General features: G+C 46.1%; 1 protein-coding gene across 2 annotated transcripts in view; it reads left to right on the forward strand.

The window, feature by feature from the left end:
- The window catches only part of INF2 (inverted formin 2), an 81603-nt gene that overhangs the window by 52071 nt on the left and 11654 nt on the right, over nt 1–17878 (forward strand). For both annotated transcript variants that reach the window (XM_084630186.1, XM_084630187.1), the window contains exons 6-20: nt 2110–2251; nt 2388–2529; nt 3593–4639; nt 5977–6122; nt 6211–6272; nt 7651–7753; nt 7843–7928; nt 9107–9207; nt 10922–10992; nt 11151–11258; nt 13103–13173; nt 14443–14563; nt 14955–15119; nt 16298–16400; nt 17237–17398. In XM_084630186.1, coding sequence (XP_084486312.1) covers nt 2110–2251; nt 2388–2529; nt 3593–4639; nt 5977–6122; nt 6211–6272; nt 7651–7753; nt 7843–7928; nt 9107–9207; nt 10922–10992; nt 11151–11258; nt 13103–13173; nt 14443–14563; nt 14955–15119; nt 16298–16400; nt 17237–17398 — 2630 coding nt within the window. The remainder of the gene's footprint in view (nt 1–2109; nt 2252–2387; nt 2530–3592; nt 4640–5976; nt 6123–6210; nt 6273–7650; nt 7754–7842; nt 7929–9106; nt 9208–10921; nt 10993–11150; nt 11259–13102; nt 13174–14442; nt 14564–14954; nt 15120–16297; nt 16401–17236; nt 17399–17878) is intronic.

Raw genomic sequence — 17878 nt, forward strand, 5'->3', positions numbered from 1 at the left:
CATAGTTAATCAAAAGGATGGATTAAAAGATCAGGTCCAAAATCTGATTTCCTTTAAAAGATTTCCCCCTCCCACACACACACTCCAACTCCCTTTTATGGCTTGTTTCTAATTTATCAACACAGTTATGCTTTAAAACAGTGGTTTTCAACCTGTGGTCTGGGGACCCCTGGGGTCTGCAGACTATGTCTAAGATTTCCATAAATACTACAGTGGAGGTGCCAGATTCAAACTCTTTCAGGTTTCCATGGCACAGGAACACTAAAATCAGTCTCGGTGACACAGAAAGCCAACAGTGGTAGTAAATTAAATCTTCATTTTACCATATTTTTTTCGTTTTTGGAGGCTTTTGGAATCCATTTTTAAGCGACAATTTCATTTTAGCGTTGTTCAAAGATAAGGTAAAAATCACCACCAGACACAGAATTACCAACTAGCTGGGAAGTGAAAATTCCCAGGTGTGAGTAAGGTGAGAAACGTGGTTTTTTTCCCCAGTAGGTCTGTAATACATCTAGCAACATTGAATATGAATGCTAATGCTACTGCTACGACTAATAATAATAATGTAAAATCCATATATCCAAGGGTTTAGACCAGGGGTTCTCAAACTGGGGGTCGCAACCCCTCAGGAGGTCATAAGATTATTACCTGAGGGTCATGAACTGTCAGCCTGCACCTGGCGGGGTTCAGGCTGACAGCCCCATGCCCACGTTAAATTAAATTAAAATTAAAATTTCCATTTTTAATTTATAAGGGGGGGGTCGCACTCAGAGGCTTGCTGTGTGAAAGGGGTCACCAATACAAAAAGTTTGAGAACCACTAATTTAGACTCTTCGTATAGATATCTGCAATTCTCTAGACTGGAAGGCTCATCCAACAGCTATTACCATGGTCAAAAACAGTTGTTTCTGTGGATTCGGTCACCCTGACTGGAGTGTACAGGAATTTGTAGTCAATAACCATATAATCCGGGGGGAGGGTGGGGGAGGAATCATATGGTATTAAATGCTGTTTCAAACATCTTCAGTCTACAGTAACCATTTAAACATGGTTTGTCTGGGAAGTGTAGAAAGGGTGCAGCTGTTTTAAAATGAAACTTGAGAAGTTTTAGGCTGACATGGCTTAAAGTGTCGCTTACCTGGCGTTTTTGGTTTTTATTTTGGGTCAGGGGACGCGTTCAACAAAACAAGTTTTGCCTCATCCACACTGACCACTGCTTTAACAGGGGCAGTTTCCAAGATTGTTTTTGCAAAGAGTTTGCAGACTTAATCCAAACAGATCACTGTGGATCGATGTGCTGTTGTCTTGTTGAGTCTGTATCTCAGCTCAGCTTACAGTATCAATAGCTTCTGGTCATTGTACAGTTTGAGGACATTTTACCGTTTGATTGCTGATTCTTGTCCCAGAAACATCCAGCTAAGACACATGGCTGGACGTGCCTGTCTGAACAAATTGTTCATTTGGAAGGACAGTCCATGAGGAAACCATGCCAAGTTTTAAGATATGTGCATAATAAATGTCAGTTATTCACACGGTTGGGATGTAAGCTCCAGTCCTTTAAAAATTAAGAGATAAGTGATGTTTCCATTGCCATCAGCTAACCAGGGTTGGATGCCTATTCTGTGAGTCCTGCAGATTGTGATTTCCAATTTAAAAAAAAAACAAAAACGTTTTTGATCAGGGAGTTGAAACAGCAAATAAATCATTTGAATGATCCTCCTTTGTCTGAATAAATAACTAGTGTCAAGTGAAGAGGGAAGAATTAAAAATGGGAAATGCCATGATCCTGTCAAAACTCCCAGCAGATTTTTCTTTTCCCTGCTTGCAAAACACATCCGGGGTCAGGTTTGGCCACACTTCTTTACCTTGAGTAACACCTTCTCTGGAAGCTGTCCCGTTGATTTCAGGGAGTTACTTGCAGAGAAAGGTACTCCGCAGCAGGGGAGAGAATGGTGGGATTGGCTCCTTTATAAATAATAAGGGAAGGGTCATTTCAGCAGTGAATATTAGGTTAGTGGGTGATGAAGTACAAGCGACACCAACACAGAAGTTTCAACTGGAATTGGTGCTATACGCTTTCCAATTAAAATGGGTGCTGTGATATTGTAGAGATATTGAGGACGAGGACCTGTTTATCCAATGTGAGACATTTGAGGAGTCCAAGGCCGAAGACGATGAGGAATTGTTAAAGATATGCGATGGGATTGACATGAACAATCACCAAGAGGTCTTTTCCTGTCTTTTCAATAAAGTGAGTAGGACCTACTTTGGGGATACCATTCTGCACTGGGAATGACAGCAGCCAACCCTGGAGACCAGAAGTGGGTGCTGCAGTGATGTTTGAAAGGGAAAGGATGCAATTAATAGGAAACTGTCTTGTATTTCAGGTGAGCAGCTCTCCAGTTGCCATCCAACTGCTGTCCATTCTCCAGACCCTTTTGCATTTGGAACCTTCTCATCAGTCCAACCTGTTGTTGTGGGAATCTTTGGAAATCTTAGTGAACAGAGCCATCTTGCTTGCAAATGACAGTAAGAACTTGTCTGCTATTTCAGGCTTTGCATGTCCCCCACCCCCAACTTCCCCAAATCGAATGTACATAAATTACTTCCATTATTGAATCCACTCAGAATTAAACAGAACCCAAGGAAAACAAATAGGTAGTCTGTGTTGAAATCCTTGGGTGAAATGCTGGCCCTATTGAAGTCACTGGAATCAGGATTTCACTCCTTGGCCTTGTCTACACTAGAGAGCCTTTAGCTACAACAGCAGAGCCCCCTACTGGAAATAAGTCATAAGTCAACAGAAGGAGGTCTGCCACCGCAGGCACAGCACCTCCCTGAGAGCCATTACCTTAGCCACCATTACCTGAGCTTAGGTGACATTACCTTAGCTAACACAAGCGTTCTTCTGCTGGCACAGTTGCATCTACCCAGGTTTTTTGGCCAGCATAGCTATGTCAGCAAGAGGGAATGATTTTTTTCACTCTCCCAGCTGACGTAGCTCCACTGGCAAAACATTGCAGAGTAGAGTAAGTCCTTGTCTCTACAAACGAATCCCAGGGTTTATTCTGATCCAAAACCTGTTGAAGTCAATGGGAGCCTTTCTATTGATTAAAGAGAAGGAGGACTTGTGGCACCTTAGAGACTAACAAATTTATTTGAGCATAAGCTTTCGTGAGCTACATCCAATGAAGTGAGCTGTAGCTCATGAAAGCTTATGCTCAAATAAATTGGTTAGTCTCTAAGGTGCCACAAGTACTCCTTTTCTTTTTGCGAATACAGACTAACACGGCTGCTACTCTGAAACCTTTCTATTGATTACAGTTGGTATTGGATCTGGCCTTCATTGCTGGGCAGGGCAGCACCATTTACATACACAAAGGTGTTGTTAACATGTGAGACCCAGCTCCTGTGGCGAGCTCAGTGGGAAAAGCTCGCTGCGGCAGAGATCAGTTCCAGAGGTTTCTGTAACATAACCGACGAAACCTGTGGGATGCTCATGTCGCTGCTGATCAGTTGCTCAAAAAGAGATCTGGATAGTCTTTAATAATGTTTAGTTTACATTTGTTTTCCCCTCACCTGATTGTTACAGTCCAAGGGAACAGCATTGAAGAAGTCCTGGAGAGACTGTTATCCATAAAGAAGTGCCCAAACCAACAAAACTTAGAGCGAAAGCTATCAGCTGAGAGAGTGAGCGAAAGCACTCAGACTGACACAGATTTAGGGGAATCCCTGAGTGCAGCTCAGAGCTCTGCTACGACAGCCTTCCCTCCGGTGACAGCAGCACCTCCACCGGGGCCACCAGGAGCCACAGAGAACGTCTCACCCTCCCAGCTACCAGCCTGCTCCACTTCACCAGGGCAGTGCATATTCCCGCCTAGTTCTGCTCTTCCTCCTCCCCCCCCACCACTGCCCGGCACGGCACCTGTGCCAGCCCCTCCTCCCCCTCCCCCACTGCCCAGCCTGGGAGGCATGCCTCCGCCTCCTCCCCCACTGCCCGGCCTGGGAGTCATGCCTCCACCTCCTCCCCCACTGCCCAGCCTGGGAGGCATGCCACCTCCTCCCCCACTGCCCAGCCTGGGAGGCATGCCTCCGCCTCCTCCCCCACTGCCCAGCCTGGGAGGCATGCCTCCGCCTCCTCCCCCACTGCCCAGCCTGGGAGGCATGCCTCCGCCTCCTCCCCCACTGCCCAGCCTGGGAGGCATGCCTCCGCCTCCTCCCCCACTGCCCAGCCTGGGAGGCATGCCTCCGCCTCCTCCCCCACTGCCCAGCCTGGGAGGCATGCCTCCGCCTCCTCCCCCACTGCCCAGCCTGGGAGGCATGCCTCCGCCTCCTCCCCCACTGTCCGGCCTGGGAGGCATGCCTCCGCCTCCTCCCCCACTGCCCGGCCTGGGAGGCATGCCTCCGCCTCCTCCCCCACTGTCCGGCCTGGGAGGCATGCCTCCGCCTCCTCCCCCACTGTCCGGCCTGGGAGGCATGCCACCTCCTCCCCCACCAGGAGGCAACGTGGAGGAAGTAGTGGTTGCCCACGTTGACTATGCTTTGGGCTACGCCAGGCCTTTCCCCAAGAAGGTGAAGACTCCGACCCTGAGAATGAAGAAACTCAACTGGCAGAAGCTGCCCTCCAATGTGGTGCGAGGTAGGTGTGTCTAATGGCTGCACTTAGTCATTGTTTTTGTAGCTGCTGTAGCGAGACGCACACACGCATAGCTGCCCCAGTGTGTCCTACGCTATCCATTTCCACTGGATTTTGTTGGGTTGGGGGTGGGTGAATAGTGTTTTCCTTATATCTCCCTTCCCCAAAACAGCCTGAGGTGCCCTAGCACTGAGTCTTCCCGTCGGCTTCATTGGGTTTTGGCTCCAGTCCAGGGGTGCTGAGAGCCATTGAACCAAACTGTAAACCCTGTATATGATGGAAGCCACTTCAAGCCAGGAGGTGCTGCAGGACCCCTAGTTCCCGCACCGATGGTCCAGTCTTCAGAACTAGTTACCCCACAGTGTCTATCACTGCACGTTTAGTAATTCATTGCGACAATAGCCAGAAAATGAGACTACAGAAGCAAAATGGCCAGACTGTGGCCGGTGCCTGTGCATGCATGCGAGGAGATGGGCTGGGTGCTAGCCACGGAGCCATGCCTCCCCCCCCCCACCCCAAAGCCCCCCGAATCACTCTAACCCAGCCAGCTACACAGGAGAACACCATCTGTATCCTTTAAGGAACACGGCTGTGCTGCCCCTCCATGCCTGGTAGCTCCTAAAAGCATCTTGCCCTCATCGCAGTGCTTTGGTGTAAAGTCACAATTTAGCCCCCAAACAAATGAAGGTTCCCCTTCCAGCATGTAGCAGAATTCTCTCTAGTATAACTAACACTGTGGATAGCTTCACATACTGGGGAGCCAAGGAGTTATTTAGAGGGTTCCTAATGAGTCTGGCGGTGTTACTGACCTTCGGGAGCCCTTACGTAGTAGGGCTGTTTGCATCTCTGTAGAGATGATAACCTAACCCGAGCTCAGTGTCCCATGTGGACACCTGTGATTTTGCAATACATAGCCTATCATCTAGAGCAAACAGAAGTTAGTAAATCCCATTTAGCTCGGCTGCTGCCTTCAGCTTGGCTAAATCGCGGACGGCTGTAGATTTCCGGGTTTAATTCACCTTCAAACCTTTGGGATCCTGTCTGTGGGAGAAGCCACTCTTAATTAGCACAGGTCCAGGGCTAATCTGTCTCTTTTCTTATTTATTGCATTCATCTTTCTCAGTGTTTCCCTTTTAGTAAGTAGGGTTGCCAGTTTTGGTTGGACGTATTCCTGGGGGTTTCATCACATGACCTAATCTTTAATTAACGATTAATCTTTAATTCCTGGAGACTCCAGGACAATCCTGGAGGGTTGGAAACAGTGGTAGTGAGGAGCATTACCTTGATGTGCTGAGTTTTGAGATGCCTCTGTAGCATTCTTAGTGCCTCGTCTCTTTCAGAAAGTCGCTCCATGTGGGCGTCAGTGAGCAGCGGCAGCGATGAAGCTATAGAGCCGGATTACATGAGCATTGAGCAGCTTTTTTGTTTTCCGCAAACAAAGCCCAAGGAGAAAGCAGCTACCCCAGGGAAGGTGGAACCAAAGGAGGTAATGGGCTATTTCTCAATGTTTGAACATTATGGTAAAAGGCCACTGCACATGGCTTATCTAACATAAAGTATTATTTCTTAAACAGATCACATTCTTAGACTCCAAGAAGAGTCTCAATCTGAACATATTTTTGAAGCAATTTAGATGGTAAGCTATGAACTGGTTTCACAGTTGTTGAATAAAGCAACAGTTTGGCAAGTAAAATTAGCATGGCCTTTGTAGCAGACAGTTCTGTGAGGGGCTGAAAAATCCATATGACTCCCAAGACCCCGGTTAATCCCTGAGCCACTTGGCCATTCTTCCTCTGAGGACATCCAGGGCCTGGTCATACAAATAATTACAAACGAGTAATTTTATTCACAGCAGCAGAGTTCAGTGGGACTATTCACTGTTGGAATTATTTGCAGGATGACACCCTAAATTTTTGTAATGAGAGACAATACAATAAAGATTGTATTTGAGATTTAAAATGAAAGGACGATACAGAGCAGTATATTTCCCACAGTTCAAACACATCCTGGATTCTAAGACATAGAGCAAGTGACTGACCATCCAAGGAGTGACTATAAAATGACATACCTAAATACAAACAAGGAAGACAGCTAGTTCAATCTCATCTATTTATAATTTTTCTATATTTTCTGTAATTACATATCTATTCATGTCCACAGTTACTGATTTTAAAGCATCTCGCTTATGTTCCACGGTGTGAAAAATGATGGAAGGTAAACACAAGAGGGGAAAATAGTAATTTTATTTGAGACAGTGGCCACTTACTCCTACATTATCAGTCCCTCTTATCTTCAGTTTATTATAGCTATCTACTGAAGATAGACTTGTAAATTTTTTTAAAAAATTTAATGTATTTATTGTCACAAAACCCCAGCAGGGAAGGGCAGTGCTATTTATACCCCATTTTACAGAGGGAAACTGAGGCACAGAGAGACAAAGGGCCAGATTTTTAGGTGCCTAAAGATATGGACAGGTACCTGATGTGTAACCTTTGGTTTTTGTGTTCCCAACTAGTAGTGTAAAGATAATAAATAAAACCAAACTGAATTCTGTAAGGTTTGAGCATTCAGGGCAGTTGCAGATAGTTTAATTCAGTGGAGGCCTGTGAATGACACGAGTGATAACATTTAAAACTTGTTAAAATAAACTGGTTGTTTAAAGCAAACAGGTCTTGCAATATAACCATGCACTGCACTGATACTCACAGGCGAAGGTGGAATGATGCCTCCCGGGGTGATCAGTACTTGGATGAGAAAAATACCCATATCCCTTTCTCTAATGGTACCCTGAAAGTGAATGGGTGCACCCCATCTAAAACCAGCATGCTACCCTTTTTATAATTCTGAGTGCCAGGCTACTGCGCTAATCCAGAGAACAGTCTTCCTGTCAGTAAGGCCTAATTATGCACCATTCACTAGGGTCTGTAGGACCTAATCAATAGCATATGGTCATAGGGAGCTGTCCAATGTTATTGTTCTGTTGTTGCTTCTAATTACATGCCTGTTCTCTGCAGCTCAAACAAAGAGGTAGCTGACATGATTCAAAAAGGGGACAGGACCAAGTTTGACGTGGAGGTTCTGAAGCAGTTACTGAAGCTGTTACCCGAAAAACATGAGGTTAGATGGAAAGACTCTTTTCATTCAATCCACGAAGACTGCAGATATGATGCAGTTCTGGGGTCTTGAGTCTTGTGTTTTCTTGTTAGATAGAAAACCTGAAAACCTTCAAGGAAGAAGAAGCCAAGTTAGCAAGTGCAGATCAATTTTATCTTCTCCTGCTCAGGGTTCCCAGGTAAGGCAGATCATTAGCAACTTCAGCCTGATCTTTTGCTTGCATATTGTATTCCATAACAACAAGCTTCACTTTTTGATCCAATTGGATGTAGCACTCTGTGTCATTTAAAAGGATACTAAAAGGACTCTAAATTAGAGCATTACTCTGCAAAACGTTCTGAATGCCAAGACGTTGGCTGCACTTAGGGAAAGTCAGCTTTAAAGAGTCTCTTTTATTGTGATAACACTATAGAAAGGCCATCTTAAAAAAAAATCTTTCTTTTAATGGATTTGTTGCTTTAAAACTAAGCCTTTCTTAAAATGCTTTTAGTGTACGCCAAAGTTGTTGGGTTTGTTTGTTTGTTGGCGTTCATATTATAATATTGCACTTGTATATTTATTTGCATTTCACATGCCTCTTCCATCAGAGACTCTCAAAGTGCTTTACAAATATTAATCATCCTGTCCCGTGTGAGGTAGGGGAGTAGTCTCTATGTCAGAGAGGAGCAGACACACTGGTACAGTGAAATGTAAGTTATACATTGCTGGGCCAACCTGGCCAGTTACTCAAGGTTAGTAAGACTGCTGTACTGAAGGAAGGGATAGCACCAATGCCCTTCTGGGTTTGCAGCCAGAGGAAACAGTCGTAAGGCAATCGGAATCCCTGCCAGCAGATTGTGATGAGAGGATGTGATGGCCATACCCTTCCACAGTTAGTGCTGCCTCTTTTTCAGGCTGAGGGGGATGTCTGTGGCCTTGTAGAATGTGGCTGCTCCCGCACAATCTTCTGCACTGAGATGGCAGAAGCTGGCATAGGCCCTGGGTGTGGCCAGCTGGTTAAGTAACTTGCCCAGTCACACAGGAAGGCTTTTGGAGTGTCAGGAATAGAATCCAGATCTCCCAATAGCCACATGGTCGTCCTCCCTCTCCACGGAGATCAGTGTATCCTCTACGGCAGGAGCCACCATCTCCGTGCTGCCAGTTATGGCCTGCCATTGAGAAAGAACCGCCCTAAGCCACAGACAGAGCTGTGCAGTATCAATGTGATGCAGATGTGGTAGCTGGTCACGAGCCTGGATGTGGCTTTTGGCAGAGGTTAGAGTGTGATGGTTTGGGAATGGGTCAGGAATCTTTCTGTTGGCAGGGTCAGGAATCTGTTAAGCGTAACTGTATATTTGTGCCGACTCCATCTCTTAGCTACCAGCTGCGGATTGAGTGTATGCTGTCATATGAAGAGACCGCTGTCATGCTAGATATGCTACAGCCAAAAGCAGAAGCAATCAGGAAAGCCTGTGAAGGTAAATGGGACCGTGTCACCCCTCAGCGCGTTGTGTTCAGAGCCGTGTGAGGCTTTATTTCGGCTTGTAGTAGTATATCTATCTTACCTGAGAATTTAAGGAAGAAGTGGCCTTTTGTTGTCTCCATCTCATATATATGCAAATCTGCAACTAGCCAGCACATTGCACGCTCATCCTATCAGACACAGACCTGGCCAGGATGGCCCATGTATTCATGGCCACCAGGTTCAAATTATTGCAACTCATAGCTAGGAATAGAGCTACAAGCCTTGAAAAACCTCCAACAGGTACAAAACTCAGCAGCCTGTCTGCTTAACACCATTGGCTACTATAAACACATCACCCTAGTTCTCCACTCTCTGCCCTGGCTCACCTATGAACATAGAGTGTAGTTCAAGCTGTCTTTCCTGATGTTCAAAGCCCTACCATGGAGCTGGCACTGGGTACCAGAGAGAGGACACTTCACCCTCTATGACTTCCCAGGATACAGTACACTTCAACAATGACTTTGTCAACCAGTCGGAGGCTTGTTAGTGCAAGTGACACAGCTTTCAGAGAAGCAGGTTTTAGACTATAGAACTCACTCTTGCATAGGGTGACCAGACAGCAAATGTGAAAAATCGGGATGGAGGTAGGAGTAATAGGAGCCTATATAAGAAAAAGACCCAAAAATCGGTACTGTCCCTATAAAATCGGGACATTTGGTCACCCTACTCTTGCAGAAGTTAAGAATGACCAAATTTAGAAGTTAATGCTAAACAAATCCATTCAACTGAGCTTTCCCTCAATAAATTCCTCACACACAATCCTGCCTCACCTCACAAAAAATCCCACTCCCAAATCCTCCTATAAACTAATCAAAACTCGAGATTTTGGAGGACAAGAAAGTTTGTTATGTTTGCTTTTCTAAATAGGAAGTGCTTGTATACAGCAGCGATGTAGGCCATCATGCATATACCTTGGTATATCACGTGGTAGCCCTCACCATATGTTATGCTTCCTTTTTTGGAGTATGTGAAGTTGTTTAGGGAGCACAGGGCTGATATGAAAAGAACAGAATGGGAAATGCTTCTGGAAATAAGGTGGCAGGGGAGGAAGGAAGGAATAAATGTATTGAGCGATTCTTAGGGTAGGTCTACACTACCTGCCGGATCGGAGGGTAGCAATCAATATATCGGGGGTCGATTTATCGCGTCTAGTCTAGACGCGATAAATCGATCCCCGAGAGCTCTCCCGTCAACTCCGGAACTACGCTATTCTCGTAGCTGAAGTTGCGTACCTTACTTACATCGACTACCCCCGCAGTATAGACCAGGGCTTATTCAAGATCTCCTGCTAGTGGAAATAAAGTCACTAGCTCCACTTTTAGGGCACTTTCCAGGCTGGCAGCCCCAGCATCTTTACCTCCTAGCTGTAAGTGGCTGCCCCACACATGGGGGTGGGGACAGGCAGCCCAGATGTGCCTACCTTTAAGATGCAAATACTATACTGTGCCTGTATTGCTTTTTTTTTTTTTTTCGGGGGGGGAGGGAGGGAGAGGGTGTCTTCCAGTTTCACATGGGGTCTACTTGTAGTCCATAACTCTGGTGTTTGAGAGTCTTTGAGGTTCTAGTGTATGGAAATCCTGCCTTGGTACAATGGAAATTCTGATCCAATTTGGGAAACAATCAGTTTTGAAGCTCACCCTTATGTAAAGGATAACTTTATTTTTCAGATCTTCTAACGACCCATCGTCTGCCAGTTTTCTGTCAACTGATTCTCAAAGTTGGAAACTTTCTTAACTATGTAAGAAATCTTTTTTGTTGTTGTTGTTGTTAAGAGATCACTACATTTTATAGATGAAAATAACTTTTCTTCTCTCTTTTGTGTGTATAGGTTATAAATACATAGTAAGTGTTTGAGTTTGACATGGGTTATTCCTGCCTCTTCTTTCTGTCTTTCAGGGAAGTCATACTGGAGATGCTGATGGCTTTAAAATTAGCACTTTACTCAAACTAACTGAAACCAAAGCAAACCAAACCCGTGTTACTCTTCTCCACCATATTCTGGAGGTACTACTGCAATTTCCTTCGAGAATTTTGGTTGGACATGAACTATTTTTCCAGCCATACCTTCGGTTGATGTTATATACTTGTGTTTATATGCTCGTCACTTGTTTGTATAACCCACACACCTCCTGGGTGTGCTGCTCTGTGCCATCTAGTGGCACCAAGACCACTTAGACAGAGATTAATGAATCTGCTCTAGAGCCTTAGCTAAGAGCCATATCGCTTTTAACTCATGCAGTAGAACAGTGGTTCTCAACTGTGGTCCATCGTTTGTTCAGGGAAAGCACCTGGCACGCCGAGCCGGTTTGTTTACCTGCCGCTTCCACAGGTTTGGCCGATCGCGGCTCCCACTGGCTGCGGTTCTCTGCTCCAGGCCAATGGGGGCTGCAGGAAGCGGCACAGGCCGAGGGATGTGCTGGCCGCCCTTCCCGCAGCCCCCATTGGCCTGGAGCGGCGAACCGTGGCCAGTGGGAGCCGCAATCAGCCGAACCTTCAGACGCGGCAGGTAAACAAACTGGCCCGGCGTGCCAGGGGCTTTCTCTGAACAAGCGGTAGACCACAGTTGAGAACCACTGCAGTAGAGGCTCAGGCATTTAGCTCCAGAGGTCCCAGGTTCAATCCCACCCGTTGATGATCTGGGTCTGTGGGTGTTACATTTGCATAGTACTGGAGAGATTGCTTAATTTGCTTGGGCTCATAATACTTGGGCTGCAGGTGCTACCTAGCTGTAAAAGAATTCTAAACAAAGAGTTGAGAAAGCAAAGAATCTCATCCAAGCCTTAATCATTTTCCACCTTGATTTCTGTAAGTTCCTCCTCTCTTGCTTCTTTGACGCCCATCTCACCCCCATCCAACCCATATGAAATGCAGCTGCCAGGAACATATTCCTGGCCTGTAGCTCCAGTGAAGTCCCCTCCAGTGTTGGCACGCTGGATCTCCCCTTTCTACCAGATCACATTCAAGCTTCTTGCCCAAGCTTTAAGCTCTTTCATAGCTTTCTCACTGCTGCTTAGCTGCCCTTATATTTATTTTTTGTATTACCATAGTGGCTAGGAGCCCTAGTCATGGACCCATCATGCTAGGCACTTGTACAAACAAAGAACCAAAAAAACCCAGTCCCTGTCACCCAGAGCTTACCACTTCTCCCTCTCCTCTGCCAATGATGCCAGTCTTATTGCCCTGTTCATTGAGCTTTCCCCTTACCAATCCTATGCATTCAAACCCTTTTTGGGGGTCCCACTTTTACCATGACACCTAAAAAAAAATTAGCCAACTCCTAATTGCTATGCTGAGGTGCTCAGACACTGTGGCAAAGATGGTTGTATAAGTTAGTAGATAGATAGTTAGGCAGGCAGGCAAACTAGAACACAGATATTCTTAATGCATAGACAGACCCGTAAGAATTGCCAGATTGGATCAGACTAGTGGTCCTTTTAGTCCAATATCCTGCCTTCAGCAGAGGCCTGGACCCTGCACTTCAGAGGAAGGTGAAAGAAACCCCGCAGTAGGAGATTCTGGGATAATCTATCCACTGGGAAAGTTCCTTTCTAACCACCCATCAGTTAGAGATCGCCCTCCGCCCTGAGGCATGAGGGTTCATACCCCTTTCAATACTCTTGTATATTTTTTAAATCTGTACTCTTATAATTCTGGATAGTCTTGGCAACCATAGAAACGGCTGGTCCCCTTTTGAATCATGCTAAACAAACAGTGGGGGGTGGGGTGGGAATGAAACATTGCGCCCACCAGCCATTCCCTCTGTTTGTAACCCTTCCCCTCCTCCCCCCCACTGTGCACCTGCTGCGTACGAAAAATAAATACAAAAATAACAAACGTTTCTGTTTTAGGAAGTAGAGAAAAGTCACACAGACCTCCTGCAGCTTCCCAAGGACCTTGAATGTGTCTCAAAGGCAGCCGGGTAGGATTGTGAACCTCATACTTTAAATAAAAAAAAGAAGAACCACCCAGATTCAAGAAATTAAGACATAAATGGCTGTTATTATAATCCATGCATTAACCGGATAAAGACTCAATTAGTTGTAACCAAAGGATTTCCTTTTGCAAATTCTGAAGCCATTTTAAAATGCAAATCGGCTATATGCACAGTTCAGCAATAAGCAAGACAGTAACTAGGGTCAAAAATTGTTCTGCATTCAATTAATTCTGCTTTGCAGGAATTCACAGAAATGGTATGGCGTTCAAGGAGGCTCTGTCTTTTTAATCCTAGCTACCTATAAGCAGTGCTGAAGTATCTGTCACTGCTGTATTCAGGGACAATAGCCTAGCAGCTTCAGAAGAGCCCTGAATCTGTAGATTAGTCTCTCTAGTGTGTTAGTGAAGCCAAACAATTAAAGTCCGTATGTATCCATTTCCAAATGTACAATACACAAGATTCCAGTTAGACCTGGCCCTCTCTTCAGAAGTGCTGCTGGGGGATGTTCTCATGGCCAAAGAGCTGGCTTGTTAACAAAGGTGTTTGTGTTGTTGCTGGAAGATTTTGGGGGGACTGTTTGGATTTTTCATCCGTCTTACACTAGTGACCCTTTTGCTCTTGAGAACAAAACATTAAGCACAATAAGATACGTGTGGACAAATGTCCCCTGAGAATTTGCACAGCCAGATAATTTTGAGCAAATATTAGCATGATCCATTCTAGCTGGTGATGCTTTGTACTATCAGGGGATTTGAAAAGCCCACCTAAAGTGTTTAATGACTTAGTAGCACAGCCCCATTGAAACACAAACTCCATTGAAAGTGAATGGAGCTGTGCTCCTAAATCATTGAAGCACTTTGAAAAGCCCACTCTAAATTCATGAATTATTTGCATCACAGTAGTACCTGAGGGCCTCAAATGAGAGCAGGGCTCCCTCGTGCTTGGCGATTGGTGGGCCAGTCAATGAGACAAGTGAAGTGATTTGTCCCAGGTACAGCAAGTCAGTGGCAAAACTAGGAATGGAACTCATGTCTCCTAACTCCGCCCAGTGTCCTAACCACTAGGCCATGTTTCCCTGTGGTGCTACCTAGAATGACACAGGCATAGTTCTGTGCTTAATACCATAGAGTCACTGGGAAACAGAAAAGGGGAGGAGAGTGGGAAATCATTGCTGTTTTTCCCCTCTTCTAGCTAGCCCAGCTCTCCGAGAAGTGAACTGTGTTTAATCTCCTGCGGCTTTGTGTTCATTTTCAGAATTAACCTTGAAATCATACGTGCGGAGTCCAGTTCCAATTTAAAGAAGCTGCTAGAACTTGAGCAAAAGGTTTTGTCATCGAAAGACGACGTGAAAGCCCAGTATGAGACGCCCATCCAGGTCAGTGAAAGGAGTGCCCTCCCTTGAGGAGAGAAGAGCCGAGACTCTGCAAAGGCAGCATGTTCAGGGAGGAGTGAAGGGTGGAAACATTTGTCCCCTCATCGCCTCTCATATTTGAAAATGAATGTGAATGCCACACAACCCTTTTGTGTTCATTTGCCATGACCAGCAGGTACTGACTAGAAAGGCAGAGAGCAGGGCTAAGGGAGAACCCAAGCCATCTTTGCACTTCTTCTCCTAACTGCCCCAGGAGCTCCTGGGTCACAGCCAAGGATCTGGGCCTTGGAACTGAACTCTGGTTACATTGTCATTCTAACTACTTTTTTCCATTAGTCTTTCCTTGCAATGTCTGATGCACAATGCTTTGTAACTTGGCCTAAATGCATTTCAGGACAGCATAAATGCATCAAAGAAGTTGGAGGAGGAGTTTGAAATCATTGAAAGGAAGAAGGGGGAACTTGCAAATTATCTCTGTGAAGATGCAAACAAGCTGTCATTAGAAGATATATTTAGCACCATGAAAACCTTCAGGGATCTCTTCATCAGAGCACTAAAGGTTTGCATTTGTGAACATTATGCAGTAGGATACAGGTGCTGGAACACATGCATCAGTTCAGATAGTAAATAGGACCTGATTTTCCCTTACATCTGAGCTCCATTTGGTGCAGGGGGCAAGGGCAGGGTCATCAAGGAGCTCATTATGGCCCTTTGATTCAGCACTGTCCCAGCCCTGGTTTTCATTAGAGCAACCAAGTGGCTGCTCTAACTTCTCCACAGGCATAAGGTCCCTGAGGGACTATGTGCAACTGGAGAACTGGTGTAACAAAGCTCTGCTCCGCCACACCCTCAGCCGACCCCCACCACGCTCCTTGCCCTATTCCATCCACCTCTAAGCATGTCCCCTAAGCCAGGTGGGCAGGACTGCAAGAAGTGTTCTCCACTGGCCATTTCCAGCTGGAATCTATCCACTTTGCACCATCTGATCACACTGGAGGATATGAACCTGAGGTCAGATCCTGAGCTAGGGCCTTCCCCTGCTAAAGTCCATGGGATTTTTGCCACTGACATTACTGGGCTCTGGGTGTGGTACTGAAACAGCCAGCTTGGGGATTTGACTGAGATCTGCAGGGAGCTTTCAGATTGTGATGTGCACTAACGAAGGAACCTCCTTGCCGAGTGAGGATGGAGAGCTCAGTGAGCTTTGCACTACCAAGCTAGAGCTGCTAGGCTAGAGGTTGGCATTAACCCAGAGTTTGAGTGATGGACCCAGGATGCTCTCTCTTCCAGGATAAGTTTGTAGAAAAGTTGTGGATTTATAGTGGGTCAGAAACTGATCCCTGAGTCCAGCCCAAGCAACCAGGTTTGACTCAGAGAGGGTTTTGCAGCAGCTTGGGAGGGTTGCAGAGTGCATTGCAGCTGTCGGGGGAGATTCCTCAGCCTGCTGTACATCCCCTGTATGTGGGGCATCTGGACAATGGATCCAGTCACTGCCCGTCCCCATGGCACACTGTGGGATGGGGATGGAGCCCCAGGCAAGTACACTCACTGCCTCTCACCCCCACAATGGGGGAGCACACAGCTCCCAGCTGCCTATTGGATCTCTCTGGGAGGGAGGAGCCAGGATTTCCCCCTTGTTTTGCACAAGCTGTGAATAGATTGAACCATCTTCCCTTTAGGACGCTTTGCTACTAGATATTTAACCAAACATCCCCTATGACTCTTCTCTGGCTCCAGGAAAACAAGGACAGGAAGGAACAAGCTGTAAAGGCAGAAAAAAGGAAGAAACAGTTGGAAGAGGAAGAGGCTAAGAGACAAAAAGGAGACAATGGGAAGATCAGTGAGTATTTGAAAGGGTTTATTTAAAAGGAGATGTACATACCTCACCCAGCTTGTCTCTCTATGGATTGTAATACAGTATCTTTTATTGGACCAACTTCTGTTAGGGAGAGAGACAAGCTTTCGAGCTTACACAGAGATCTTCTTCAGGTCTGGATGGAGAAGTTTACTGGACTAGACGTTGGTTCAATTAAAGCTATTACCTCACCCCCCTCTTGTCTCACTAATATCCTGGGACCAATATGGCTACAATAACACTGCATACAATCCATATAGGTGAGGACTGATAGAAGCTCCAAACTCTTCCTGCCTTAATGTTCCAATAATAATCATTCAGGGTAGATTTCTGAGTGTTCGATGACTGAAGGCTTTTGGGTGCCTTAAAGAGGGTCCCTACCACAGTGCAGCAGAGAACAGCAAAGGAGAGAAACAAGATTACCCCTCCCTCACTTTCAGTAAAATTCAAGATACAGAACAGGAGCCATTTAAAGGCCTTGGCCTGCAGGGTGCCACAGGCGTACTTTGGCATAGGGCAAAGCGGAGAGAATACTAGAGTCGCCGACCCTGGTTGGCAAGGGCTCTGGGCCAGGTTCTTCGCTGCCCTTCGCCTTCCATAGTCATTCACACCGGTGCAGTGGGTGTAGAATGGTGCCAGCTCAGAGAGGCAGTGTTTGACACCCACTTTGCACTGGAATGGGTGATACCGCAAGGGGCAGGGCAATGGAAAATCAGGGACTGCTTATACCCTTGGTGGTAACCCCACCACTTTCAACTATCACTGCCCGTTCCCCCGGAGTGCGACGTTAGCCATTTTCCCATTTTTGTTTAAAACACTAGTTAAGAAAGGGGCCGTGAAGCAAGACGAGGTGTGTGTTATTGATGCCCTGCTGGCCGACATAAAGAAAGGTTTCCAGTTGCGGAAAACGGCTAAAAACAAGAGTGTGCCGGACACTGCTCCTAAAGCCTCACCTGCCGAAACGCTGAAGGAGAGAGAGCCTGGTAAGACCAAAGACTCAACCATACCTGCAACCATTAACCTCCAGTCTGCTGCAAATATTGTAGCAAAACAAATACTTATGTAACCCACACATCTTCTGGGTGTGGTGTTCTGTCCCATCTAGTGGCACCGAGACCACTTAAAGATAAAATGAGTCTGCTCTATAGCCTCAGCTAACAGTCAGCTGGCTTTTAGCCCATGCAGTCGAGGCTCATGCACTAAGCTCCGGAGTCCCAGGTTCGATCCTGCCCGCCGACGACTGGGGTCTGTTGGCATTACACATACAGAGGAACTTCTCTTTGAATTGTTGCAGTTGATCAATAGACGAGGGGGACCATTTTCAAAAAATTGTGCAAGTGACAAAGTCCCATTTTCCAAGGGACTTGGGCACTTCGGGAAATGTTACCCAAGAGATGCTTATTTTCTAAATTTGCAGTGTGAGCTTCCTTTCCGCTTTTGAGGTGGTAGCCTCCACTCCCAGA

The sequence above is a fragment of the Lepidochelys olivacea genome (genome assembly GCF_965140295.1).
Source record: "Lepidochelys olivacea isolate rLepOli2 genome assembly, chromosome: 6".
NCBI lineage: Eukaryota > Metazoa > Chordata > Testudines > Cheloniidae > Lepidochelys > Lepidochelys olivacea.